At 56.0% G+C, this 27,481-nt stretch overlaps 1 protein-coding gene across 11 annotated transcripts in view; it reads right to left on the reverse strand.

Annotated features, from left to right (window-relative positions):
- The window catches only part of ADCY7 (adenylate cyclase 7), a 65,564-nt gene that overhangs the window by 22,947 nt on the left and 15,136 nt on the right, over positions 1-27,481 (reverse strand). For 5 of the 11 annotated variants that reach the window (XR_016022111.1, XR_016022110.1, XM_088800357.1 and 2 more), the window contains exons 2-5: positions 3,753-4,189; positions 2,269-2,472; positions 960-1,121; positions 56-205 (exon numbers count right to left, since the gene is read on the reverse strand). Coding sequence is in view for 7 of the 11 variants with exons in the window: in XM_088800357.1 (XP_088656483.1) it covers positions 56-205; positions 960-1,121; positions 2,269-2,472; positions 3,753-3,923 (687 nt within the window). In the remaining 4 variants the exon portion in view is untranslated. Of the gene's footprint in view, positions 1-55; positions 206-959; positions 1,122-2,268; positions 2,473-3,752; positions 4,190-14,873; positions 15,000-20,576; positions 20,730-27,481 lie in introns of those variants that run through there. The other 6 variants (XR_016022109.1, XM_074314920.2, XM_074314915.2 and 3 more) reach the window with 4 other exon arrangements.

Consider the following 27,481-nt stretch of genomic DNA (forward strand, 5'->3'; position numbering starts at 1 on the left):
GGACGCAGCGTGGCGCGGAGTCTGGCAGATGGCCGGGCGAGGCAGAAAACCCCACCTGCTGGCGCTTCTCGATGCGCAGCTTACGTCGGATCTGGATACACTTGACAGTGTAGGTGAAGAGGTCGCGGGAGGCGTCCTGCAGCTGGTGCTTGTGGAAGGCGCCCGTGAGGTTCCCGCACAGGAAGATGACAGCGTTGGCCAGCAGCTGAGGGCGGGTGGGGCGGGCGCAGCATTCAGCTTGGCCTGCACCCCTGGGGCACTGGCCCCCTTGGTGGGCTGGTGACAGCACCCCCTCCCCATTTCCTGACCTCCAACCCACTCACGCTGCACTCTTCCTGGGGCAAGCAGGGAAACTGAGGCCCATACAAGGGCTGGTCTCCTGGGCCCGTCTCAGCACCCATTGGCATACCCTACTCCAGAAGAGCTCGGACCCCAGAGACCAGGGAAACTGTCACTCCTGGGGAGGCAGCGCCCAGAGCCCGAGAGGAACACCAAGGACAACAGACTGTCCCCCTGGCTGCCCAGAGCTCCAGCCTCCACCTCCCAGAGCAGATACAGGCCCAGTCAGGAGACAAACACAAGAGTAAGTGACTACTAACAACGAATACATTTCACTCACTCAATAGAAAGACACCAGACGTGTGAGGATGGGACTGTGTGGGCAAAACCTCGGGAACAGGCCTCACCCACAACAGTGCACTGCACCCAGGAAGGGGCCCGAGAGCCAGATCTCAAGTGAGAGGCTCAGCCTCTGAGGTACCACAGGCCAGCAAAGCGAAGGCCACAGGGCCGGGTGGCCCACCCAGGGGCCAGCTTCCGGAGAAAGCCTGTCCTTGAGGCCATCTGTCTGCAAACAAGGCTGTGAAGCCTCAGAACCAACTCCCCCCACGGGCCTGGCTGCCCTCTGCCCAAAGCCCAGCCCCCGCCCAGAGGCCTCGGCTGTTCCCCCGGTCCCTCACCTGCAGCCCCACCTGCATGCTGGGCATCGAGAGGTCCCCCATCAGAGCGCCGAGCACCAGTAGGTGGGAGGTGCTGGAGATGACCCCCACCACGACGGCCCCCTGCATGCTGAAGGGCAGCAGTGTGTACACCACGAAGACCACAAACAGGAAGAAGGGCACCTGGGGACAGGATGTCATGAGGTTCAGGACACAGCCCAGACTGAGCAGGTGTTGGGCCCGCAGCCTCTTGTCTCCTGGGGGTGGCCCCAGAAATCTGAATCCTGAGCCCCTCAGCAGCCAGGCCAGGCCACCCGGTGCCCTGTGCCTTCAGGAAGTCCCCTCTACTCCCCTGCGTGACGAGACATGGTGATGGACATGCAATGGAATAAGAATAAGTCAAAATCTGCTTCTGGGTCAGACCCAGCCAGCTTTACCATCATTTCCTACGAGCTGATTTATTACCTAAGGCCGAGGCCGAGCCTCCCCAGGCCCTCGGGCATGAGTCAGGGAGCTCCCGCCTGTTGCCCAGTGTCCACAGCTATCTCTCCACAGGTATGGTAATTACCGGAAGGCTGGGGCGGGGCCCACTCACCTGCCACCTGCACAGCACAGCCCCACCCGCCCATTCACTCTCAGAGCTGGCTGTGATCCCACCTGCTCAGCATCCGCCCCTTCTGGGAACAGCACCCTCCCCGAGCTTCCAGTTAGCATGGCTCTCATGAGCCTCACCCCAGCCCAGGCCCAGGAGTGTGGAGGACCAGGCCCACAGGTCAGAGGACACCACCGCGTGGCAGCAGTGACCCTCCAGGATTGGGCTCACGACCCAGGCCAGGCCAGTGCGACTCCAGCTGGTTGAGAAAAGGCTCTCTCTTTCAGCTGGGGTGGGTAGGCTGGTGGGCAGCCCTGCGGCCATCTCTGTCCCAACCTGAGGACAGCCTGCCAAGAACGAAACAACTCAGAGAAAGGCAGAACTGAGCGAAATCAGGACGTGCCCCCTACTAGAGCCCCAGGACGGACCCCTCAGCCTTTCCTGGCACATGAGCCAATTCGTGCCTTTTTGCCTCTCTAAGCTGGAGATGTGTTATTTCCCCCAATGAGGGTCCACCCAGAAACACCATAGCCAGATAGCCCACCTCCTCGGCACAGAGAACTAACAGATCAGCCCAAGGCCCACCCTAAGTCTCGGAAACACAGCCATGGGAGCGGGAAGAACCAGGACCAAGAACACGAAATGTAGGCCCAGTTTCCAGTGGGACCTGCTGCCCAGAGGGCACAGCTGGCAGGCAGCATCCAGCCCCCAGTGACCCCAGGGTTCCCTGCCTGTTACCTGCTCCCATGCACAGGCCGCCTTCCTCCATGAGTCGAATACCAGCACGTAGCCCAGCGTCACGAGGCAAGCCCAGATGAGCAATGCCGAGGCCCGAAGCCACCGCCGGACAAGGCACTCGGCATACACCAGCACGTAGAGAGCCACGAACACGGCAAGTGTGAAGAACGCCGTCCCCAAGACAGCCTGCTGGCTGGAGGGGTCCTGGGCAGGGGAAACATACACAGAAATGCCACAGGCTTTCCCCCAGGGGATGCCACCCCCTCCAGAAAGCCTGCCAGGTTAGGCTGTCCAGCCTCCCCTGGGCAGTCCCGAGGCTTCCTCCAGGCGGGTATTATATCTATCCCCCTCTGAACACCAGGTTCTTTCTTGACCTCAGGCTTGGTCTATGCAGGCACCAATGCCTTTCCCCAGTCCCCTGTGGGGCCCTAAGCACCCTTCGCAGCCCAGCCCTGCCAATGTCTCACTCCCCACTCCCTCCCCATCAGGTCTCTTCAGGCCCCCCAGGTGCTGTGCATAGACTTGCAGGAGACAGGTGTAGGGGTTCAGGAGCAAAGCTGTGGAAAGCCTCCTGGAAGAGAGGCCACTGCTCTGACTCTTAAAGAACGAACAGACGGTTAGGGGAAAATGATGAGCAACGCTGCCCCAGGTGGGGAAGAGCTGGAGCAAAGGGACAGCTGTGTGACAGCGGGGGCTCACAGGAAAGCTGGTTTGCAGCAGGGATAGCACCTGGTGTGCCCCAGTGGCTCTTAAGCTCCAGGAGCAGAGGCTGATCTGGGAGCCCACACACAGTAGTTACTCAATAACTCTTTGTTGAATGACAAAACAAATGCCCTGTGGTTTATATCCACAGAGACACAAGCAGCGCGCCAGAGCACCGACTGGGTCCCAGACACTTCACACATATCACCCTGCCAACACTCTGATGTTGTCTTCTAGTATTCTGCTGTCCCACACAGTGGCCCCTAGCCCCATGTGGCTATTCAAAATTAGTTGTCCGTTCATTAACAATCAGTTCCTCAGCCATAGTAGCCATATTCCAAGTGCTGAACAGCTGCACGTCGTGGCTGTGGCAGGGCAAGGCCTTGGTCAGAGAGGGCGTTAGTGGTGTCTGCCTGTAGGGCTTTGTTGACCAGGATTCTGAGACCACAGACAGGCTCTGTGAAAAGGAGTTCTGCGATCGATTCATAATATCTGCCATGGGACCAGAAATGGCACAGTGATGCACAGGCCATCCCTGACCATGGCCTTCAATAGAATCAAAGTTCATTGTGGAAAAAAGTAAGGGTAGTAATTTGGCCACCTTCATGTAATACCTAAAACCATCCCAGGCTGCAAAATTAAATGAACGTAGTACTTTACATATGCGGAAACTCAGGCTCAGAGAAGATACTGACTTGCCTAAGGCCTCACAGGTACTGAGCATCAGAGCTGAGATCTGAGCCCCAGAGAAGCCCCACCACCCAGGAGCTGCCCGCACTCACCCCGTAGCTGAAGGCGATGGCGATGAGGGCGATGCAGGCGGCGATGGCCACCAACAGGAGGGTGAGCAGCAGCGGCCCGTGCTGGCTGGTGAGACGGTACTTCTCGTAGAGCGCGTCCTGGTCCGGGCCCTCCTCTCCCTCATTGAGGAAGTAGCACCCCTTGGCCGGCATGCTTCCGCCTTGGCACACCCACCCAGCAGTCCACTTGGGAGACCCCACGGCCTGGGGACCATCTGATTGCTGGTACCCTCCCCTGTGGGCCTAGGCCTCTGGCCTGTCCAAGTCGGTCAGGCGGGGCTGGGGAGTGGCCCTCTCGGCCTGCAGCTCCATGGACAACGTGGGGCCTGCCTGCTCCACTGCCAGGCCTTGCTCATTGCACCACCGGCATCTTCCTTTGCATCCAGGCTGGGCTGACCAGACACGTGTGCTTCTCAGCTCTGTGGGGACACAAAGCAGAACCAGATTTGACCTGGACGAGTCAGGGAAGGGCTGGCCTCAGGGGAGAGCAGGGCCAGGCCTCACAGCCCTGGGTCTGATTTGCCAGCCTTAACCTGAACCTAACCTTTAGGTCCTGTTTAAAGCTTTGCACACCCTGAGGTCATAAAGCTAGTCCCCCATGTTTCCTAGAATGCACAGTCGGACACACTGGCCACTAGCCATGTGTGGCTCTTTAAAATTAAAGTTGATTAAAATGAGTTAAAACTTCAGTCCCTCAGTCACACCAGTCACATTTCAAGTGCTCCACAGCCACATGCAGCCACGTGGCTATTATATTGGGCATCCAGAAACTTCTACCGGACAGCGCTGCTGTAGAGGCTTGACTGTCCCATGTAGGTCTTCGATCCATCTCGATGAATTTTTGTGTATGGTGTGAGGCAGAAACCAAGTCTCACTTCCTTTTTCCAAGTGGATATCTGTCCCAGCAATGGTTACTGAAGCCACCATCCTTTCCTCCAGAATTTCAGCGGAGCTACCTTTGTCATAGATCAGAGGAGCATGTGTGTGGGGGCATCTGTGCAGGCTTTCTTCTGTTTCAATGGTCCTTACGTCACGAGCACACTGAGCTAGTCTTGTGTCTCAGACCCCCACGCCTACTTCAGCCCGAGGATCCCCCATGTATCTGTGTTATTATGTTAAGTTTCCACGTAAGACTGTGTTCTTTACAAAGGGCCCACTGATGAGAATTTAAGACGTTTGCAAGCCCCACTTCATAGAAAAGGAACCTGAACCTTGGAGAGGGAACACAATGGACCTTTTGTGACAAAGTTGGGAGCAGACCCCAGGCTTCCGAGGCTCAGCCCAGATGAGCTCCCGTGTCCCCTGGCACCATTCAGTCATTTGCTCATTCACTTATTCTTAAATGGCTTGTTCGTCACAGCTACGGCATACCAGGCGCACTATACTTCCTGTGTGCTGGGCTGGCTCTCTCTCCCTGGGGCTCCCAGTCCCCCGACAGAGAAAGTTATGCCAAACTGTGTGATTCCTAGACACAGTGATCGGGGCTGGGGGGCAGCTGCCGCATTCCCAGCAGCCTTGGACCAGGAGTTCAGCTCCCAATGTCCTCTGGACCTGCCTCGGGGATAGCAAGGCGTGGTAAGAACCAGGACAGTCACGAAGGTCGTCAATGACTGCTCTCAGAAGCTACGAAGGAAAGGCGTCCACAGCCCCGAAAACCATAGAGCAGGATAGAGTGTCCCCAAGTCCCCAGGGAAGCCCCTGGTGAGCACCCGTGGCTATGACAACCAGGTTGCCTTGAATCCAGGAGTCACCTCAGGCATTATTTCCTCCAGGAGCTACTATTCTACACCCCCCCCCCCCCCCCCGCCCAAGAGCAAAATGGAAAAACCACATATTTGGGGCCCAGAGGGACTGTCTGCCAGGGGTCCTGTCTCCTTCTACTCCCTCCAGGCGCAGGCAGGTATCCATGAGCCTTGGTACCGGTTTAACCTGCAACCCAGCGGGGGTTGGACCCCAGGCTGCCAAAGTACCCAAAGTGCTTAGACAAGGTACAAATCTGATTTCTATGTGAAATATCAATTTTCAAATGTTGTCAGCTACTTTAAAAAATTTGAGTGGTACAGCCAACGAGTTTACAACCTCTAAGTCTGGACTAACCAGTTTTTATTCCACAAGAGGCATTTTTCGAGTACTAACCGTATATGCCCAGCCCTGTGTTGTCGGGTTTGTATAACAAGATAAAGTCCCTGCCCTGAGAAGCCCCCAATCCAGCACACCGGTAATTCAGCTGTTTGCAGGCGTCACAGAAGCGATGCTCTCACACCAGGGGCCTGCACACACATCCACTCTCATCATTATAACCTGCGAAGGCCAAGGTGTTACAGCCATTTCACAGATGCGGAACTGAGCCCAGAGCGGTAGAGCGGCTTGCCTAAGATCACACAGCGCTCCTACCTAGCTTTGCTGCCTGCCTTGCTGAACTGAGAGGGGCTTCCCCACTGGGCTCTTCCCAGCAGCAGCAGGTCTCGGGATCAAACCAGCTGCCACAAGTATACACAACACTGCCTGTCCCTCCGGCCTGGGGCCAAAAGCCCAGCAGCTGCTCCATCCCCAAGGCAAGCCAACACACACACACACACACACACACACACACACACACACACACATGTGCAGCACCCATTCCATGGTGCCTTCTACCCCAGACACCGACGTGCCCTTCCAGGCACACAAAACTGGCTGAGCGAGGCACGCAGAGACAGGGGCCAGTTGGAGGGTCTGTGGAAACCTCAAGACTGGTAAACACACCTATCAGAGGTCTAATTAGGCCACTTCCCGGGCAACGGCAGGAGGGAGAGGAGGCAGACAATGGACAGCACTGCACGGGCCGTTGGGCCTATCCGGGGACCTGGGCCAGCTTCTGGAACATGCAGAACAAGGCAAGGGAAGGCTGGGAGGAAAGACAGCATTTATCACTCCCGGAGAGATGGCCTGGGACGCCCCACCACCACCACCACCACCGGACATCTCCACAGCCCAGCTCCTTTCCAGGAGCCACCCCCAAAATGAGACCCCTTGGTCCCCCTCTGCCAGGGAAGGTCTCAAGGCCCCTCTGCTCAATCACCAGTTCTTCTGCTGGCCGCTAATTCAGCTGGCAGCCAGAAAGGCCCCTCCGAGGCCCTGGATGAAGGAAACCTTTGTCGTGTCTACCACAAATGCCCCTACAGCCTCAGCTTGCACACCTCAGTGACAGGGAGCTCATCACCTCTTGGGGCGCTCTTCTCGACCACTGAGCACTCCTTCTGTTATCAGTCCTACCTTAAGTCAAGCCAACCCCCCTTCCTGGCCCTCCCCCACCCCCACCCACTTGCCCCGTCTGAACCCCAAAGACCAACAGCAGAGATGTGCACTTGGAGAGTGGCGGCCCCTTTACCTGGGGGAACTGCAGTCCCAGGGTCCCTCAGTGTCACAACCATCACACAATAACTCTGGTGGGGGGTGGGGGGCAGTATCCCCATTGTATAGAGGAGGGGCACCTCCAAGCATCTGGTTGGGGGAGGGTCTTTGCTGTTTCTGCTGCTCCACTCTCCTCCACTCTCCATCCCCTAGTTCAGCGGCCACGTGACCCAGGTCTGGCTCATGAGCATAGCTTCTCCCAAGCCCCAGTGACGAGCTAAAGGATGGACACACGACCAAAATCATCTCAGTGAGAATCCTCTTTGGGACTTTTGCTGACCCATGGGAAATGGGCTGTCTTTGCTGGTGGCCTGGAGCTGCTGGCCGTCACTTGAGACTAAAGCCAACATGGAGAACTAGAGAGAAAAGAGGCCTGAAAATACCCCCTTGAGCCCCTGGATCCAGCTCTACCTGAAGCTCAAGCAACCTCCAGATATTTGCATCTGATGGGACAGCAATGCCCCTTTCAGCTGAAGCCAGTTTGAGTTTCAAGGTCCACACTGGACTTCCAGCCCCAGTTTGCTGAATCAGGGGTGAGATTCCCACTTAGGTCAGAGGTGAGAGGGGGCCCCTGCAGACACAGCCAGCCCTAGGACTTCCTCTGGAAGGGGAATGGCCAGGAAGGGAACGCCTCCCATATCTCTGTCACTGTCTAGGCCCAACCAGGCTGGAGAAGACCTGAGGCTGCAGGAGGCTGGGGGCAGGGCTCCCACATCCTCTCTTGAGACCCCTCCCAGGGGAGGAGTTAGGGAGTTCAGGGGCACACTTAGGTAGAAATGGATACCAGTGGTAGTCTCCTCCCCGCAAGCCATCGCAAGCCATGTAGGGGGCTCTGAGCTCCCTGCAGCCCCAGGGCCTGTGATAGAGTGGGCAGGAAATGCCATAAACAAAATCTATTGTGCGCTTACTGCGTGCTGGGCACTGTGGATTCCTTCCATCCACATACCTGCCCTGTAGGTGGATGTGAGAAATAAGTCACAGAGAGGTTCAGCTATTTCCCTGAGGTCACACAGCTAGTACAAGAGAGCTGGGATTTGAACACAGGCCATCAAGGTCCACCTCTCGTCCTGCCCATCACCTTCACGAAGCGGACATCCACAGAGCTTCTGTCACAAAATGACGACCGTTTCCTGCTCTTTCCCCTCAAGGCCCAGGACAGAGGGTAAGGGTCAAAATGGGCCCCATCAAGGTACCTCCCTCTGCCTTGCAGAGCCAAGGTCAGGCAGCCTTCTCTCAGCCACAAGATCCAGGAGGGCCTCTTTCTCCAGGAAGCCCTCTGAGCTAGCCCCCACCGTCTTCTCCCTTCCCTAGAAATGAGGCAGGTCTATCTGTGGTTTCCTTGCCAAATACTAACAGGAGGGGGCCAGGTTCCTCAGCCAGAATTGCTGCTGGAAACTGAGCACTGGGACCTCCAATTCTGATGGCAGGACTGGGCCCTCAGGGCAGCTGAGGAAATCCTTCCCCAGCGAAACTGGCTGACCTGGCAGTACCTCAGCCCCACCACACGCCTCGGGGAGTTCTAGACCACCCCAGCTTTCATAGACAGGGCACCCACTTCCTCACCCAAGTGGTGCTGGCAGGAACCCCAGCCTTGCTTCCTCTGGCCCAGCCCTGGCCAGCCTCGGAACTGCACATAGCCTGGGGCCCTGGTGGCCTCAGAAAGAGGAAGTGGAGGCCTTGGGACGTGGGTGGGAGGGCAGGGAGGAGCCCCACTCAGGCCCCGAGGGCCAGGTCCCTGTGCCCACACCCCAGCAGGACGACCACAGTGCTGGAGATGAAAACTCAGGAGCCCAGGCTCGCCCCCAGGCCGGCCCAGCACTCAGTGGGCTGGCTCACAGGTAGATTTTCCATTTGCTGAGGGAGTCTCACGTTAAAGCCATCTCCCTCAGGAGAGCCCAGAGGCTGCTCTGCCCGGCATGTGCCTGGCACGAAGGGCACCCAGGAAACCTCATGGGGCTGCCAGCCCCTGGCCTGCAAGCCCTCCCCTTTGCTAACACCAGCCTCTCTGTCCCTCGGAGGGCAGCAGGCCTCAGGCCTCTCCACATATTTGCCAGACCTCCTTCCCTCCCAGGCACGTCCCCCACTTGGGGAGGCCTTCCCAGACTCCTGTCAAATGCCCCAGCACCTGCCTCACCAAACTGTGGTGGTAGCAGTTGTGTCTGGGTCCTGCAGCTGGGCCCTGGTAGGTGGGTATGGGAGGGACACACGAGCTGGAATCCTGAACCAGGCCAAGGGGTGGGGAACAAGCAGGGCAGCTTTGGTGAGGAAGGAGGGCAGAGGAAATGAAAACAGAAGAAGGAGGGTCTCCCTCAGAACAGGAAGCTCTTGCTGCCTCATACTTGTCCCCAAGTGAGCTGACCAGGGAGGGCGGAGGTCCGGGTTCAAATGCCAGCTCTGCTACCATTGGCCATATGAGTGGCAGAGTCACCTCATACTCTGGGCTCACTTTCCTCATCGGTAAACTGGGGGCTGACACCCACGTTGGGGGGAGAGTGAGGTGCAGATGATGGTCAGCAGGCCAAGTTTGCAGGGACAAACGGCAAATGAGCCCAGAAAGAAGAGTCAGTTCCCAGAGCCGAGGAGGCCCAAGCATGGGGTCCCAACTGGAGAGGCAGAGGTGCAAAGGGGGCAAGGCCCCAGGGACCCCCGCCTCATCTCCTGACCTCCTGCGGACAGCCTGCAGAGCCACCAATGGTGTGAGTCCCCCAATGGTGGCAGCAGCTCTCTCTGCTCCCCGAGAGCCCCCAGGCTGACTCACCCACCCCCAGGGACCACAGGCTGCCCAGTCTTGGGGTGCAGACACCTGTGTTCCAGTCCCAGCTCTGCCACCAATCAGGCAAGTCCCTCACCTGATCTGGGCCTCAGTTTCCCCTCTTACAAAGGTGTGGTTATGTCAGACCTTTGAGGTCCAGCTCTGGGCTGGGTGGGGAGTGGAGGCAGAATCATAAAATGAAAAGGACTGAAGAAAAACAGGGGGACAGCCTGGGTGTTGCCACTTGGCCCCAGAGGGCTGATTCGGGGTGCGGGGGAGGGGAGGGAATTGTTCTTTGTACCCAAAATCTTTTGCTTTTCCCCTGGATTAAGCACTACCCTAAATCAGTTTCCCCTTTAAAATTCAAATACCTCATTTACCCCTCACCCCCAAGGCTCCAGCTGCCAGGGACAATAAATCGGTTTGCTATCTCCGATGCCAAATCTATGACGGTTAGTGACTGCCTGGGAAGAGTTCAGCCATTCATTCATCAAACATTTGGAAAGAATTCACACATTCATCCCTTCAACAGATATGCACTAGTACCTTCTGTGTGCCAAGCCCCAGGCCAAGTGCCAAGAGGAAACTGCTCCAGGCACAAGCTCCCAGAAGACAGAGACCTCAGTGCCCCCTGCTCCCAGGTGTCTGCAAGGGCTCTGCACACTGTGGGTGATCAGGCAACAGTGCTTATTAACTGATGAGCCAATCAACCAGGGGCCCCTATTGGAAAGAACAGCAGTATTTTTCCCTACTCTTGCCTGAAATTTCACCATTAGCGATTCATTCCTTTAAGCACTGCCCTCACTAGGCTCCCCTTTTAGGATGGAAACATTGTCACACCCGTGTTTAACACATTTCTGATCCCTTTCCCCTTGATAAGGAAAGAACAGAAAGGGGAAGTCTAGCTGGCCTTCGGGGACCTGACGTGACACTAGTCCTGCCCAGGCTGTAGGACAGTGGGTGCCCCACAGCCCACCCAGACAGCAGGTCCAGTGGTAACAGCAAGGCATGAGTGGGGGTTGGGGGTGGGAGAGGACAGCCATTTCACAAACCCGCAGGCAGCTATAACCCAGAGTAACCACGGAACTGGAGATGGTGAGAAAGCGGTAAGTTCGAGTCTAAACTTCTACATTACTAGTAGCCTGTTTCAAGAGACAGCAAGAGTCCAGAAGAGAGAGAGCAAGCAGGATTCATATTTTTAACCAGGATGATTGCCCAAGAGGGCAAGAAACCACGAAAGAATTCTCATATAATGCTGTAGTGGGTAAGCCTTTTCTAACCAGACACAAAACCTAAAAGCCATAATGAAGACACTGATAAATTTGATTACATTAAAAAAATGTTGTCCACATAGTAAAAACTAGCAGAAGCAAAATCAAAAGGTGAGAGATTAGGAAAACATTTGTAACTCTGAATCACAAGGAGTTAATCTCCCTCATACGTAAAGAGCTCCTATAAATCAAAAAGAAAAAGACCAATAACCCAACAGAAAAAGGGGAAAAGGTTATGAATAGAAGTGCACAGAAAGGCAATACCAATGACAAACATTTGGAAAGAAGCTGACCTCGCCCATAATAAGAGAAAGGCAAATTAAAACTACTATGGAACCTATACAATTTTATTAAATAAGGTCACCCCAGTACATGTAATAGAACTTTTTTTTAAATTATGGGAAACCATTTTTACATATCGGACTGGCAAAGATCAAAGCGTTTCATAAATCTGTGTTGGACAGGCTGGGTAGAAGTAAGCACTCACCCACACTCACCTCCGACAGGCGTGTGACTCAGCACAACCCCGGGAAGCCAATTAAGTCATATCTAGTGAAGTCACCAATATACACACATACCTTTGACCTAGTGAATCTACTTCAAGTCATTTTTCCTACAAGCACTTTCCCGTGTATGAAATGACATATGTACAAATTATTCACTGCAACATTATTTGTAATAGCAAAAGACGCAAACAATATGTCTATCAGTCAGGAGCTGGGGAAATAAAGCACCATACATCCTCACAGTGGAATACTACATAGCTGTCAAAAAGGGTGCAGCATTGAACCTTACTGTCACCGGGTATCCTCTGAAAAATCCACATGGTAGTAACACTGATGCCTGAAATGGATAAGGGTGGAGCTAGGACGTGCAAAAAACAAAACTGTCGCTTTGACAAAGTGAACAAATCTTCTCTTCATTTGCAGTTTCTGTTTCTAAAGTCATAATGTAGCTTGTGCAATTTTTAAAAAGTTTTTAATAGAAAAAACTTTTGAAGGTGATGTATAGGTTGATGGCATAGGTTGTGGTGATGGTTTTACAGGCATCTACTTACCTACAAACTTAGAAAGTTGCACACGTTAAACATGCACAGCTTTTTGTATGTGAATCATACTTCAATAAAGTGGTTTTTAAATAAATAAAGGAAAAAATAAAGACACTAATAGAAAAACTCAAAGGGCAATATAAGGTGACTGATAACTAAAGTGACACTATAGGTTTAATATATCAACATGGAAAGATATGCTCCTAGCATTGTGTTGGGATGGGTGTGTACATGTTTATGTATATACGTGAATACATAAAAAATAAATATATTAAAAGTTTTTTTAAAGAAAAAGAAAAATGAGTCTCAGGTCCATGATGTCTATGCTGCATGATCTAGAGGAAGTTACTCAGACTCTCTGTGCCTCACTTTCCCCATTTGAAAAGGGGAGGATCCCATTCTGACCACACAGGGCTTTGAGGGGATCCCAGGGGGGTGACGCAGGCCGAGCACTGAGGCAGCACCTGGCACAAAGGACCCAAGTTGAGATGACCCGCATTATCAGGTTGGCAGTGGGCCCGGCAGTGCCCCTTCCCTTCCACCCGACCCTGTCACCAGCCACAGCACTGGGGAGGGTCCTCCACTCTGCCCTGGAAGTGGCCGGGACTCTGGGGGTGGAGAGCACAGTGGTCAGCAGCGCAGGACTGCTTTCTGGGGCCATGAGCAGCCACATGGGCTGACACCCCCATGTGGTGCCCAGCTGGGCCTTGAGGGAGTGGCTGCTGACCCATTCTGGCATGAGCTCCCTGGGGCATCTGGTCCCCACCCCAAGCCCTCGAGGCCTGCTGACAGGAGAAAAAGCATAATACCCAGCCCTCAAGACACACTCTGCAACCTCTGAACCCAGCCGGAGACACAGAGGCGGCAGAACAGCAGCCAGGCTGGCTTCCCTGACTGTCCCCTCAGGCCACCCTCCTCAGAGAGCTTCCAAGCACTGAGCACCTGCTGGGAATGGGCTGGGGCAATGTCCCAACACCCTGACTCCCCAGGGTGGGGGTGGGGACGCTCTCACTCTATTTCCAGCAGCGGAACTGACTCTGGGAGCCTAACCTGCTTGTCCCAAGCCCTCTGGCTGGGAAGCCGTACAGAAGGGATCCATACCCAGACCCGCCCCACTCCAAGGCCCAGGCTCTTGGTTAACCCTACCCTGCGTTTCCTGAGGTGTGCTCTGCCCAATGGTGAGGCCCGTGAGAAGCTGTGCACACGTGGCCACAAACCCACACCAGTGTCTGGTCACAGGCAATGCAACTGAACATTCTCCTCCTCCTCCTTTAAAGGTGCCCTGTGCACATTAGCAAATAAAGGCTCTGAGAAGTCCTGCAGGAAAGAAATTTGTTGGACTAAACACAGCTCATATTTCCCAGTCTTTTTGGTTCACAGGATTCTTTTCGTGTTAAATCCCTAATGAACCCTCTTGGGGAAATGCTGACTTTGGAGTCTCCAAGAGTCAGCTCAGAGCTTCCCCCAAGAAGTTTCTGGGCAACTGTGGCCCAGATAGTCCACTACCCTCACCTTTTCTGACAGCCTGGGGAGCTTCTGACAGGCTGGGGCCGCTCCTTCCGGCTGGGGCCCCCCACATCCACCTGACCCTGGGTAGGCCTAGATGGGCACACAGTGGGGGCACGAGCCTGTGTACCAGCTTGTGGGCCAGGGGACCAGCCGTGAGGTTGGCCCTTGGGGTGGGGGTGAGCAGAAGACAGACAGCCCCTGCCCTCGGGCAGTTTTCAGTTGCACGCCATCTGCCCTGGGGAAGAGGAAGCAGGAAAGCGCTCTAAATACCAACCAGGAAAAGACCCTCCTGTCGCACTTCCTGCCTCTCCCGTGCCATGCAGGGACATGGCCTGTCTGCCTCAGTCTCCCCACCTGCCGTGGGCAAAGTAGGGGCGAGGTCCTGGGCTGGCTGCCAGGAGACGCAAGTCTCAGCTCTGCCCCTCCCCCTCTCTGGGCCTGGTTCCTCCAGGGGCAGGAAAGGCCTCCAGCGTCTGGGGACCAGATGCTGCCAGGGACCTCTCCGGATTGGACCCATATCCCCACCTCCCCCTCACAGACTAGCAGAGAAGGTAGCCCCAGGGAGGTTGGTGGGAAAGGCACCTCCACCCAGAGCTCAGCAGTCCATGCTGGGAGCCATGACCGCCCCTGCACATCCGTGGAGCTCAGCAAGTATCACTGTGCCCTGAAGCCACTGCCTAGCCCAGAGACCCCCAGTTTGGCTCCTGCAGCAAGAGCCACCACAGGACCCAGCCCTAATCCACCGGGCTGAGGCCTCACTTCACTGCAGCTTCCTGAGAACCTGAGGGAGGCCAAGGGGGCATGCGTGGGGCAGGAGAGGGGTGCGGGGCTACCTGGTGAAGCCCAGCCCAGGGCCCGGAAGAGCCCTTCTGCAGGGGAAGCAGGCCCAGCTAACTGCTCCAAACCACAGCCTGGCTTCCGGAGCTGCACCCACACAGGGGCTCGGGAGGCCCTCCCCACAGCCAACCCTGGAGCCAAGCCCCAATCTCAGGTCACTCGCGCTTTGCTTCACCCGAGGTCACACACTCTTGCCTTTGGGAGCCAGACTCCAACTGGGCACAGGAAGTCCCAGCACCCCCATGTTCCCCAAACCCAAGGCCCCTGGGATAGTCCCCCAGGGCTCCACGCACCTGTCCGGGAGCCCGAGAATACCAAGTTCGTCCTGCTCAGTCCCTGGCCAAAAAACTCCTCTGGGGCTTCCCAAGGCCTTCTTCGTGGCTGCATGATTTGACTTATTTCTGTTCCCCAAACAAGCCCCACCCTTTGGTCTCCAGGCTCTGGCAGCCGAAAAGCACTGCCTGCCTCCCCACCCCCAAACTCCATCTGTCTGGCAAACTCCTGCCAACCCTTCAGAGCCAGGCTCAGCTGCCACCTCCTCCAGGAGGGCAGCCCAATCCTTTCCTAATCTGGACACAAAGCCTGCCTCCGTGTCCCTGGTGCCTACACTTCTTACTGCGCCTGGCCTGTCCCTCCCCGAGGCTGATGTCTGGCCATGTACTGCCCAATTTCCACGACCCAATACCACCTGGCACATAGGGGACACGCAAAACCAGAACTCCATGGATTGGGTCAAATACAGCCTGTACCAACCTGGCAGTCAGGGGCTGGGCCCCAGCCCTACCGCCCTCATGCTGCCTGCATGAGTTTTGGCAGGTCACCTGCCTATCCGGACTCAGTTTCTCACCTGAGCGATGGGGATGAAAACGTATCCCGCTCCCCAGCCTGTTCTGGGAGTGAAATGACCTCATAGCTATAAAAACTCCTCATACACCCAGAAACTTTGAACATGGAAGGAGGCCGACCTTGCTATGCTGTTTCTACCGCAGGGAAACAGGCCCCTGGAGCCCCACACCTCCACCCATCAGGTGCTCACTGGCTCTTGCCCATGCCAGGTACTGGACGGGAGAGGTGCTGAGGCCACAACAAGCAAGACACACGCGGGGTCCCTTGCAGAGCACATGTTGGGGGGAGAAAGGAGAGAGATTGTGATAAATGAGCCACCTGAGAAAAAGAAATGCCAGGTGGTCAATGATGCAGCCTCACACAGGGCAGTGGGTAAGGCAGGAAAGCCTAGAGGCTGAGAGCACAGGCTCTGAGACCAAACAGGTATGAACCCCAGCTCCACATCAGATTTGCTGTGTGACCATGGCCATGCTAATTAACCTCTCTGGGCCTCAGTTTCCTCACTCCCAGAATGGACTGATAATGGCACCTAGTGCTCAGGGCCTCACACAGAGGCTGGCACACAAGGAGTGCCATCACCCTGGGTCACCTCCCTGATCCCAAACACAGGGGTGGGCAGCTGGAGAAGCCCTGACATCAACAGACACTGGGGGACACACTTCAAGTCCCAGACGTCTTGGTCTCACTTCCTGTCAGCCCCCTAAAAGCAGCTCTTCTCTTCCCTTGCTCCCCTGCCCCAATAGGGGGCCGACAAAGGGATGGGAAGTGCTGGCTCCTGCCCCGGCCCTGCCTGGCACTAAGGCTTCCCCTCCCCAGGGCACCTGAGCGGTGGCTCCAGAGGTCTAGCTGTTTCAGAAGACATGCTTCCCCATTAGCCCGGGAAGCAGCACCTCTGCCAGACTTCAAAGGCTGGAGAGGGAAGGCCGAAGAGACAGATGTGGGAGGCCAGGAGCAGGGATGGGCAGAGCCAACCGGCCCACACGGCAGGGAACTATAAAGAGATGGAGTTAACCTGCCCACTGCAGAGATGGAGAGACTGAGGCCAGGAGGATGGGATAGCTGGGGTCCCACACCCCCGACACCAACTGAGACCAGGGGAAATGTGCCTCCATCACAGCTTCAACCAGGAAAACTCACACTAGGCCAGAGGCTGTGGAACCCTCAGGGCCTCAGTTTCCCCATCTGTGCAGGCTCCCCAGGCGGCTGGGCCTCTCCCTGCTCGGCCAGTCAGGGATGCCAGGAACCATTGACCCAAGTCAGTGTCCCCTGAGGTACTGAGACTGCGCCACTTTTATGTGGCGGGAAAGGTCCCTGAAGTGGCAAAGAAGGGCCTGGATCATGGTAAAGAGCCTCTGTTGGGGTACTCTGGGTCCTGAGAGGTGGGTGGTGGCACCACCCCCTGCACACAACCCCTGGGGCCTCATGCTCCCCAGAAGCCAGGCCTGCCATCCTACCAACCCCAGAGCCACATTCCTGCGTCATGAGCTCTCCTGCCCCCATCACTTCCAGCCGGGCCCAGGAGGAAGCGAGAGGCGGTGGGCCTTGGGGGCCAGGAACGTGGCTGAGAACTGGGGTTCCTGCAACAAAGACCTCGGTTTGCCTCTTCTCCCCCAGACATAGTCGCAGAGGAATTCCTCCCATTGGTCAGTGTGGGAGGGGCGCAGACAGAGGCACAAAGGGGGGGTGGGGAGAGGAGGGTGCCTCTGCTGTCTCCCAGCACTGGTGCCAGTGAGAGGGAGGCTCAACACAGAGCTGAGGGGGGAGGGGGCCAGGTGGGCGCCTCAGGAGCAGACACACTGGAGCCCCTTTCTCCTGAGCTCACGGAGCCCTGAAGGGGGAGCCCTCACAGGCGTGACCCTAGCCAAGAGGGGCACAACGTGGGCAAGCACTCTAAGCAGAGGGGATGGCACGGGCAAAGGCAGGAGAGGGGCAATCCAGTCTGCTGACCAATCAGGGCCTGGTCCCGAGAGCCTGAGAGGCCCTAGGAGAGAGGCCAGGATCGGGAGGGCCCCGGAATCCAGAAGGGGTCCCGACGACACAGACAGCACAGCATGATCACACGTGTGTTAGAGGAACCGGGAGCCCGACAGGCCTCTTCACCGGGCCCGAGGTCAGCCGTCCCACCCACCCAAACAACAGGTCGGCTCGGATTTATTTCCCTAGCACAGCACTTGGACGGTGCTCAGAAAACGCCCATGAACTAGACCTGTCAAAGAAGTCAGCAGATGACAGGAGAAAGGACAGCCCCAGGTGTCACAGAGAGAAGGGTCACCACAGAGGAGCTGAGCTCACCTCTGGCCCCACACCTTACCATCCACCTGACCCCACACCTAGAAGGGCGCATAGGGAGAAGGGGAGAGCAGGCATGGAAGCTGCTTCTGCCCAACAGGTCTGCGCCCACGACTGGGAGACACTCCAGCCATGACGTGGCCGGTTGTGAAATTGTGCACAATGGCAGGTCAAGCTGGACACTGATGGCTGTCGACATGTCCACGCTCCCACCCAAGGCAGGACGGACAGCAGATTCCCACACCAGCCACATGACAGCGATGACAATGACCTCCAGCACTTGCATCCCCTCGTCTGATCCTATGACCGACCACCTGTCACACAGGGTGCCAGGAACAACCTACCTCACAGATGCAAGAAGCCGCTCAGTCCCTTGCTCACTTCTCACACTGCTGGGCGGGGCAGAGTGGGGCTTGAGCCCAGACCACGACCTGAGCATCCTCCAGCTCTGCTCAGAGGCAGGGGCGGACCCGACGGCCTCCCGGAGACCCCTGCTTCTCCAGCTGCTGTTCAGACGCGGTGGTCTCATTCACTGACCTACACTTACTCCCAGCTCTTGGCTACAGAAGTCTTTTTAAACACAGTAAACGCCCAAAAGGTCCACCATCAGCACTTCTCTCCCAACCTCTGAAACCTGACCCCACAAAAGGCCAGACTCAGCCACTCTGATCCAGGCGTCAAGTGTGACCCGCTCTGCCTGCTAACCTCAGAGGCCCCGAACTCTCCCAGCGGGTTAAGCATTGCCCTCTGCCTGGGCAGCAGGCTATGGGGAGCTGCCACCAGCTCAATGTGGAGGCGCCCCGCACCACCTCCCTCCAGGATAGGAGGAGGGAGGTGGTGAGGGACGGCGCTGAGGCCACCAGCCACCTCTGGATGATCCCCCGTGGTGGCGGATGGCAAGTCATGGGAAACCCAAAGGGCCGATTCATCCACCTCCCAGTGGTGGCAGCAGCCCAGTGCACAGCCCTGACTGCCCAGCCACTCGCAGTGGGTGCAGAACATGGGTCAGGCCAGGCCCAGCCAGGGGCTCCCTCAGAGGAATCTGATTCCTCACTCTGCCAGTGAAGCCCCTCCCCACCTCATTCGCCCCCCAAAGCCACCCAGAGCCCCTGTTCAACCCTGTCCCATCAGCCTCCCCACAGACGGGCTCAGCATCCCAAACCAACACCACACCTCAAACATGGCAGCTCTCCATGACAGGCAGTGTGTGCGAGCGGACGCCCCTAGGCCCCAGCTGGCTATGTGACCCAGGATAAGGCAGTGCCCCGCTGGGCCGCTGTCTTCTCTGCAAACTGGGGGCAGTGACACCCACTACAGGGGCGTGAGAGAGGCAGAGAACGGGTTAAACCAATTGTTACAAACTGTAAAGGGGGATCCACGTCCCCAAAGCGACATCAAGTTGGACCTTTGAAAAGCACCTGTGACTTGTTTGGAGGCCACACTCCGGCCCCAGTCCACTGCTCCGTGTACCGACCCCATTCTGGTAGGGCCCACTCCTGGCACAGAGGCCCTGCAAGACCACCCCTCGCCCCCACCCCCAGAAAATGGCCACCAGTAAACAGCCACTTCTTTTCCATAAAGTGCCACTGATTGTTCCAGAATAGGGAACAATCTGAGAACGTCTCCGCCTCCACACCCACACCTCACACCCAGAGCCACAGGAAAACCCCAGAAAGCGCAGGGCCCAGGTGGAGGTGGGGAGCCGGGCAGCCTGGTCAGGAAGGGCTCCCAGATGGCGCCCCTGGCAGATGCCGCATTTCCTGCAGACCCCATCCCTTTACATTTCCTCTTCGGTCTCACTTTTCATTCCAGTATCTTCTTTAGCCTCGTCTGAGGCCCAACTACACTCATGAAGTCACAGATTCAAGGTCCTATTTACAGATGTTTTTCTTCTGAAACATGTTAAATAAATACCTAACAAATTTTAAACACGTTCATCCACATCCAGGCTGAAAGCCCCCCAGGGCCCCCAGGGGAGCAGCGCCGCCACTCTGAGAAAGGCGAGTCCAGCCACCCCTCACATTGCCCACCTGCACGGCTGGACCAAGCAAGAGCTAGTGACAGCCCACGGCCACACAACCATTCCAGGAAGAGCCAGCCCAGACGCCAGGTGCCTGTCCAGGCCTCGGGACCAGGGGCCTGTCACTCAGAGACCAGCCCAGCAGTCTGCTTCCCCCTCCCCTCCAGGGAGGAGGCTCGCAGTGCCAGCTGTCCTGAACACCATGTAGTCACAGGGCAAAGAGGCTTCTGCTTCTCCCCGTGTCTGCGAGCACGTGCTTGATTAGCATGCAGAAAGACCCAGAAGGACCCCCTCCCATTGGTCCACGTTGGTCTCGGGGCCTTGTGTTAGGAGCGGTTGGAGGGAAAGGGAGCCGATTCCATTTTCTTGAGGCATCTTGGTCCTCTGGCTCTTGGCATCACTTCTAGAGTTTGGGTTTTGTTTATTTTTTTTAACTTAATAAAATAAATTCAATTGCCCTTCCCTTGCTAATTTTTACTGTCATTGAGAAAGTTGAGTGTACTTGTAGATGTAAAATTACAACCTTGAAAAGAAATGTGGACATCTGAGAGTCTGTAGTTCACAGAATTCTAGATGCAACAGGCCAAGTGCATAACACTGCAGTAATAATGGCACCTTCCTGTCACGCTGCGAAGGTGACAAGTTGTCTCTGGTCCTTTATCCAGGGGCTGCCATACCCAGATATCTGCCCAGGAGGCTCTGAGAGCCTCCCCCACCCCCAGCCCAGACCTAGTCCATCCACCAGCAGGTCAGGCCTGCCTGATAGGGGGTGCTGTCCAGAAGTCCCCTTAGGCCCAGGCAGCCAGGACAGATGGCATCCTGTCCCCACAGCCCGCTTTACCTGGCTCTCCTAGAGAGCCCCTCGGCAGCGGGGCCAGGGTCTGAGGCGGCTTGGAGGTGGCCCAACTTTCGCCGGCCCCTCCTTGGCCAGCATCCAGTTTCACACATGTGAAGGCTCCTTCCGTCCGCTACCTAACGAGAGTGAGTGACATCTGGGACCCACCGCTTCCTGTTCCGGTGGGCAGGCGGCTCAGGCGGGGGCGGCAGAGACTAATGCTGAACCTTAGCTCAGCGCCACTCGGGGTGCTCTGGGCCCCTCTCCCAGCCACAGCAAAGCCCTCAACAGGAGTGGGGGGAGCTGTCAGACCAGGCTCCCGGTTCCAATGACTTCATGGAAATTGGGAGCTTTACGCTGGAACAATTTTCAAAAAGTAAAAATAAAACAAGCACCAAAAACCTCCATTAAAAGCCCCAAGATGACAGTTGGAGGCAGAGAGTAAACGCATGGCACTGAGCAATTAGCGGTGAGAGCAGCCTGGCACAGAGCCTCGGCCTGGCTCTGCCACTCACACACAGGCCGTACGCCTCAGTTTCCCCACCCACATCGTCGGGGGCCTCATCCATCTCTGAGAGGTTGAAGGTCTCCAATCTAGCCTGCTGCCTGTCCACTGCAGCTGCCCCATGCTAGGGCCAGGCCAAGCTGGACGCCCCCAGAGAACCTGGGCAGCCATGGGCCCCACGAGGTCAGGAATCAAATCCCAGCTCCCCTTCTGCTTTGCCAGGCCTCAGTTTCCCCATTGGGTTCATGGGGAGCATAGTGGTGAGACAGCCGACTAGGAACGGTTGGGGAGCAAAGAGCAGAAACCTCCCAAGAGAGAGGGGAAGCCCGTCCTGGTCCTCAAGGGCCCTTCTGAGCATGCATTTGGGGTCCTGGGATCATTTTCTACCTTTGACCCTGACAGTAAACTGTACCGTTTAATAACAAAGTGGGGAACAGGGCCCAATGATCCCAGCTAACACCTCCTGCCCTCCCCAGGCCTCTCTTCCAGCAATTTCCTCACTGGAGGCAGTGGTCAGACTCCTTCCTGCTGACCTGCTGCACCCCTCACACCGATGGCAGGGGCCCCGCAGGCAGGATCTGTGCCCACAGGCTGATGGACTCTGTGGTTGGCATGTAGACACTGACTGGCAGTGTGCACAGCCTCGTGCAGAGGGGCCCGCTGTCACCCCCCTTCTACAGAAGAGAAAGCTAGGCTCAGAGAGGCCACTTACTCACTGCAGCACACACAGCCAAGAAAAGGCAGAGCCAGGGTTCAGTGTCAGGTCTACGTGACTCTGTGTCCCGTGCTCTCCACCACGCACACCGTGCCCCTCCTGGGAGTGAGGATGGGCATTCCTGGGGAGTGGGCTGTCCCACATCCCACGCCACCCTCCTTGGCAGGCTGCTCTCCCCCAAGGTGTCTGAGCCCTGGCACTCAATGCTCCCAAACCTGCTGGACCAACATACCCAAAGCTGGGACAACCTCAGGCTCCCTCAGCAGCAGACAGGGAAGACTGGTTTCTGCTCCTCACGGCGCCAGGGCACAACGCACAGCCTGACCCTTTCCTGTCCCACTCAGCAACACCCGGCCTCCTGGGTGCTGGGGACACTGACATGACTTGGACACAGCCCCTGTCATCCAAGCCCCAGGTTAAGACATGCTCACCAGGTTAAGATGGTATAGCACAGAGATCTGGGAGAAGCACCAATGAGTAAAGATACATAATCCGGAGCCCAGGGGAGAGAGACCTCATCTACCTGGGGAAGATTCGGGGTCTCCCTGGAGGCACGGACCCAAGATGGGGTACCCCAGACCAAAAAGATGGCCTGGCCAATCTCTGATTAGTACATGGCAGCCACAGGCAGCAGAGAGTGGCAAGGCCATGCAACAGTGGGCAAGTAGGAATAAAACTGCACCCAAAACAAGGTAGGCGGCCAAGGGACAAATTACGCCAAGCTCTGAGCAAACAGCTTGGCCCCACTCAGCAAACCCAGATGGCTAGCCCTTCCCCCTTGGGAAGAAACCCCACAGGACCCCAGTGCGTTGTGAACGCCAGGCAGGCCGTTTTCTGGGAAGGGGCGTGAGCAGGGGAATAACCATCTACACTACCGTCACCTTGTCTCTTTCTTTCCCTTATGGAGTGTTGGGGGCTCAGCACACCTGAGAAAAGGTCTGAGCGTCAGGCTGGTGACTCACCACCCCCCGCGACCCAGCCCCTCGTCCCAGTGGGATGGAGAGGCTTAAGAGCGCTGGAGTCAGAGCCCCATCAAGTGATCTTGGCCGAGTTAGCGATCTCGGCAGCTCAGGGAGCCCATCGGTAAAAGTCAGGACAATGTCACCCAACTGCTTGGGAGGGTGTGAGGGTTAAGTGAGAAACGTGCGTGAGGCACACAGTAAGTGCTCAGTTAAAGCTGGAGGCAAGGGAGGCCAGACAGAGGATGTTCTCTCGGTTCCAAACCCAAGTTCCTGGCCCTGCTGCGTGCCTGCCCTGGTCCAAGGCCTTCCACGGCTTCACTGGGCTTCCTGACCCATGTCCCGGCTCTTCCTCCTCATCTTTCCATCCCAATGTCCCCGCCCCAACTATCCCTCTGCCTCCCTCTTCCATGCTTTGGCTCAGGTCTTTCTGCCACCCGGAATAGTCAAAACGCTACTGTGTTTCCCTGAGAATAAGACCTAACTGGAAAATAAGCCCTAGCATGATATTTCAGGATGACATCCCCTGAACATAAGCCCTAATGCGTCTTTTGAAGCAAGAGTTAATATAAGACCCGGTCTTATTTTCGGGGAAACATGGTACTTATCCTGCCAAGACAAATACAAATGCCACCTCTTCCAGGAAGCCTTCCCCAGGGCCCCATCATCACCTCCTCTGAACCACGGTGCCACAGGCCTCTCTATAGAAGACACTGTTATCCTGCTTCCGCGCTGGTGACAGCTCCCTACTCCTATGGGGAACCGGCCCTCCAGAGTGGGCCCGTGACCAGTGTCCATTGAGGAATGGGCACAGGACTCAAAGTGGTCCAGTGAGATTCAGTCCTGGGACTTTTGTTTAAAGTGTGTTGGGGGGAAATGTTCTCATTTCCCTAGGCTGGTAGGGTGTGAGCTGGGAGCTGCTGGCGCCATCTTTGCACTGTGGTAACCAGCCTCCAACGACCTGGCCTCTTGGTGGTCACGCCCTTGCACAGCCCCCTCCCACACGACCTAGATGACCAACAGAATGTTGCAGAAACACAGCGTGTGACGTGTGAGGTCAAGGAAGACATGGAGGCTTCCCTCTCGGATCACTCGGGCAGGGAAAGCCAGCCACCATGTTGTGAGCACACGCAAGCAGCCCTGTGGCGAGGTCCCTGCCAACCACCAGCACCACCGTGCCACCCACGTGACTGAGGCGCCTTGGAAGCGGGTCCCCCAGCCCCAGGCACCACCGGACTGACTCATTCTCACTGTAGCCTGCGCTTCTCTTCCATCAGACCCACCGCTCCCCAGCACCAGGCACTCAAGACAGCTTTGCGACATCTCTGCCACACGGATGTGCACCCAGCCTCTCCCCGTGAGAGCGCACACAGAGACACAGAGCCAGAGCCTGCCCTGTGCAGCCAGCAGCCCGACTCCCCCTCAAGCTCACCCCGCCTGGGAGAGCCTCGCTCAGGCAGGCACAGACTTGTGGTCCCGTCACTCACTGTCCTCCCAGATTGATTTTTCACACTGGGGGTGTGGGGGGTGTGGGGGGGAGCAGCATTCCAGTGCATTGACTCACCTCAGCCCCTCTGCCTTCACCTCTTCCCAGCTGTGGGCTTGGGGGTGTGCTGGGGTCCCCTCCCTTCCCAGGCTGGGAACATGTGGAGGTGGCTGGCTCATCCCTTCACTTAATAGGCAGGAAACTGGGTTTCCAGAGCAGAAGGGGCTCACTGGGGTCATCAGTTACAAGTCCTAGGATGGAACAAGGGCCTTCGGACTCCTAATCAGTGGCGGTGCTAAGGGGTGATGGGTGAGCCTCAAAGCCACTCCAGAGAAACACGTGTGCTAAGTAAACAGCATCTGGGCCAACAACCTCAGCCCCCCCGCCCCCCGTCTCAGCTACTGTCTCCCTATGCAGACATCTAAATGGCTGCCACCTGTCCGGTTCCAATGCCAGAAGAAGGAGAGATGAACAGCCCTACATCCTGTTGGTGGTATAGTCTGCTGGCGGGCAGGGAGCTGGCACTCACGCCCCAGGCTCTGCCAAGCCTGGGCGCCAGGGCTTTGGAGAAGGAAAGGGGCAGCCAGGGTCAGGCAGCATGTTGAGCAACAGTAGAGGTTCCTAAAAGAACAGATGTGAAAGGAGCTGCTCTGCCAACCCAAAGTCCTTATTTCCTTTGAAAAACTTGGCAGCTGGGGATGCCCGTGGACGCCTGTCCTTCCCACACCCAGCTGGAGGTGAACGACTGAGGGGCAGGGAAGAGACCACGCCCCTCCCTACAGATCCTGGAAGGGGAGGTGCCAGCTGTGAGAACAGCAGCACACAGATCTGCAGGAAGTTCCACCCCCTTCCACTTCTCAGCATCACACATGTGCACATATACGTTGTTGTTTGTTCCCAAGAAAATCTGGAAGAATGGACTCCAAATCTTAGGAGTTACCATGAATTTCAGCAGTTTTATTTTCATATTAGTGGTCTCGTTTCTGTCTGTTTTCCAGCTTTCGCTAATGAAATACACAACTATGCAATTAAAAAGGTAACGAGTAAAAGCAATAAGGAAACACATGGCCTTATTGAGAGACTGGAAGTTCTCTCCCCAACGCCAAACTCAGCGGCACTGTAGCCAGGTGAACATAGAATGTTTTCATGACCACTCAAAACCCTACCATCTTCAAGCCACTGAACACCGGTGGCTGCCAGCACAACACAAGGAGATGCAGCCACGCACGGCAGACACCCCAGCACAAGCGTGCAGCCCCGTCTCCAATGTGCTCTCAGGAGAAAGAAAAATCCAAACTGAAGCAGAGCCTCCAGATGCAACACCAGTGTGTAGGCTTGGGGGTAAGGAACGTGGTATACATTATGGGGCGCTCACTATAGGAAAAGGGACCCCACCTCCCAAAACAAACACAGCACAGAACAGTGAATATCAATCCCACCAATGAAAGAGGAGAAATCTCATGAAATCCCATGACGTAGACCTCATCTGGATCTTGACTTTAAAAACACTAAACATATATAGAGAGAGATGTGTATGAAACAAGTGGAAATTTGGACACTGAATGGGTAGTTATGACCTTACAGAATATTGTTAAGTGTTAGGTGTGGGAACAATATTCTGGGTTTTCAGTCCTTATCTTTTAGGAATATATCCTACAACTTTTACAGATGAAGTGATAGGAAGTTTGGAGGGGGAAGTGTGTGGGAGTAGAGAAGACCCCTGGTTGGCCAAGAGTGGACACCGGGGCTGCACAGGGATGACTACGAGGGGCTGGTTGTCCTGTTCTGTCCTCCTTTGTGTACGTTTAATTTTTCCACATTGAAATGCTGAGACATCGCCACGGTAAGAGCGCTAGCCTCTGTTGTTTCATTTGAGTCTCAAGCGAGGGGTCGTTTCCAGCTCCTTCCTACAGATGAGGCGTGTGGGCCCTGAGAAGGAAGGCCACTCACTCATCTGGGGTTTCAGAGCAGGTAACAACAGAACTAGCCTCAACCCTGCTGCCCACTGGAGCGGGGTGGGGGTGGAAAGAGCTCCCCACCCCTGCTCCCAAACTGAACTGACCCCCCAGCATGATTAGCAAACTCGATCTCAGAAAGCCCCTGTGCAGGGCTGCAGGGCTCCAGGCTCCAGGCTCCATCATCAGCCAGCCTGGAGAAGAGGCCACCTCCTCCTTCACCTCCCCCCACCGCCCTCACAGGAGCCTGGGCTGGCATCTTAACCCCTCTCCTGGCAGAGCCCTCTCGCAGGAGCCCCTCCCAGTCTCATCCTCTGACCACAAAGCAGTTTACCGGTGCCAGAGAGCTCTTGGTGCCAGAGACCTCCACGTCCCCAGACGCAGCCTGACCACAAACCTGCGTCTAGTCTGCAGGCCCCACAAAGTTGAGGACTGGACCAGTCTTAACTGAGCCTACAGAAAAGATCCCCAATGTATGCAATCAGCAGACTACTAGCTACTCAGTGCAGTGCTCTAACTGCAAAAATACTGGAAACAACCTAAAGACCAGCAATAGGGGACGAGAAAATCCGCCAAGCTCCTTGTGTACCACATGTGGGGTGAGCCTGATGTCTGAGGATCCCACAATTCTACCCACAAAGCCCGAGGCGAGCTGGACAGATGGAACCTCCCTTTAGGTGACAATAAGGACAGTTGTGATGCTCAATCGTTTTTCTTGTCATGTGTTTAAAAAAAAACCAAAAGCCATCTGAGAGGATGTACACATTAATGGTAACTTCAAAGAGCACAAATTCTGGCATTTTTCCCACTTTATTGCTTCGATTTTCTGATTTTTCAATAATGGGAATCATTTCTGTAATTAACACAAAGCCGTTTAAAAGTAAGAAATGAGCTGACTTTCTCCTCCTCCCCAGGGATATAGCTCAGCACCATGGCCCAGGAGGCAGAAGCTGCCTGGCTGTGGGACCTCTGAGCCACACTGCCTCTCTGAGCCTCAGTTTCCCTATCTGTCGTACACTAAACTCACTAAGTGGAGCAGCTCCCATCTCCTTCACTACGCCTGTTCCCTGCTCTGTGAGATGCGACGGCAAAGCCCATCGGCAGGGTCAGCGACACAATGCCTGCTTCCCCCACCGCCTGTACCCACTGGCTCATTCCTTCCCCTCCTGGGCACCTACTGACCCTGTGCCCAGGCCAGTGGGGAACCAGGGGTGTGAACAGTCATGCGCTCAGAGCCACTACTCCAGGCAGCCATGCCAGTCTCTAGTCCTGACGTCACTCCAGTAAGGCC

This window comes from Rhinolophus sinicus, chromosome 8, assembly GCF_057876585.1.
Source record: "Rhinolophus sinicus isolate RSI-liver-muscle chromosome 8, RSI-T2T, whole genome shotgun sequence".
Taxonomy (NCBI): Eukaryota; Metazoa; Chordata; class Mammalia; order Chiroptera; family Rhinolophidae; genus Rhinolophus; species Rhinolophus sinicus.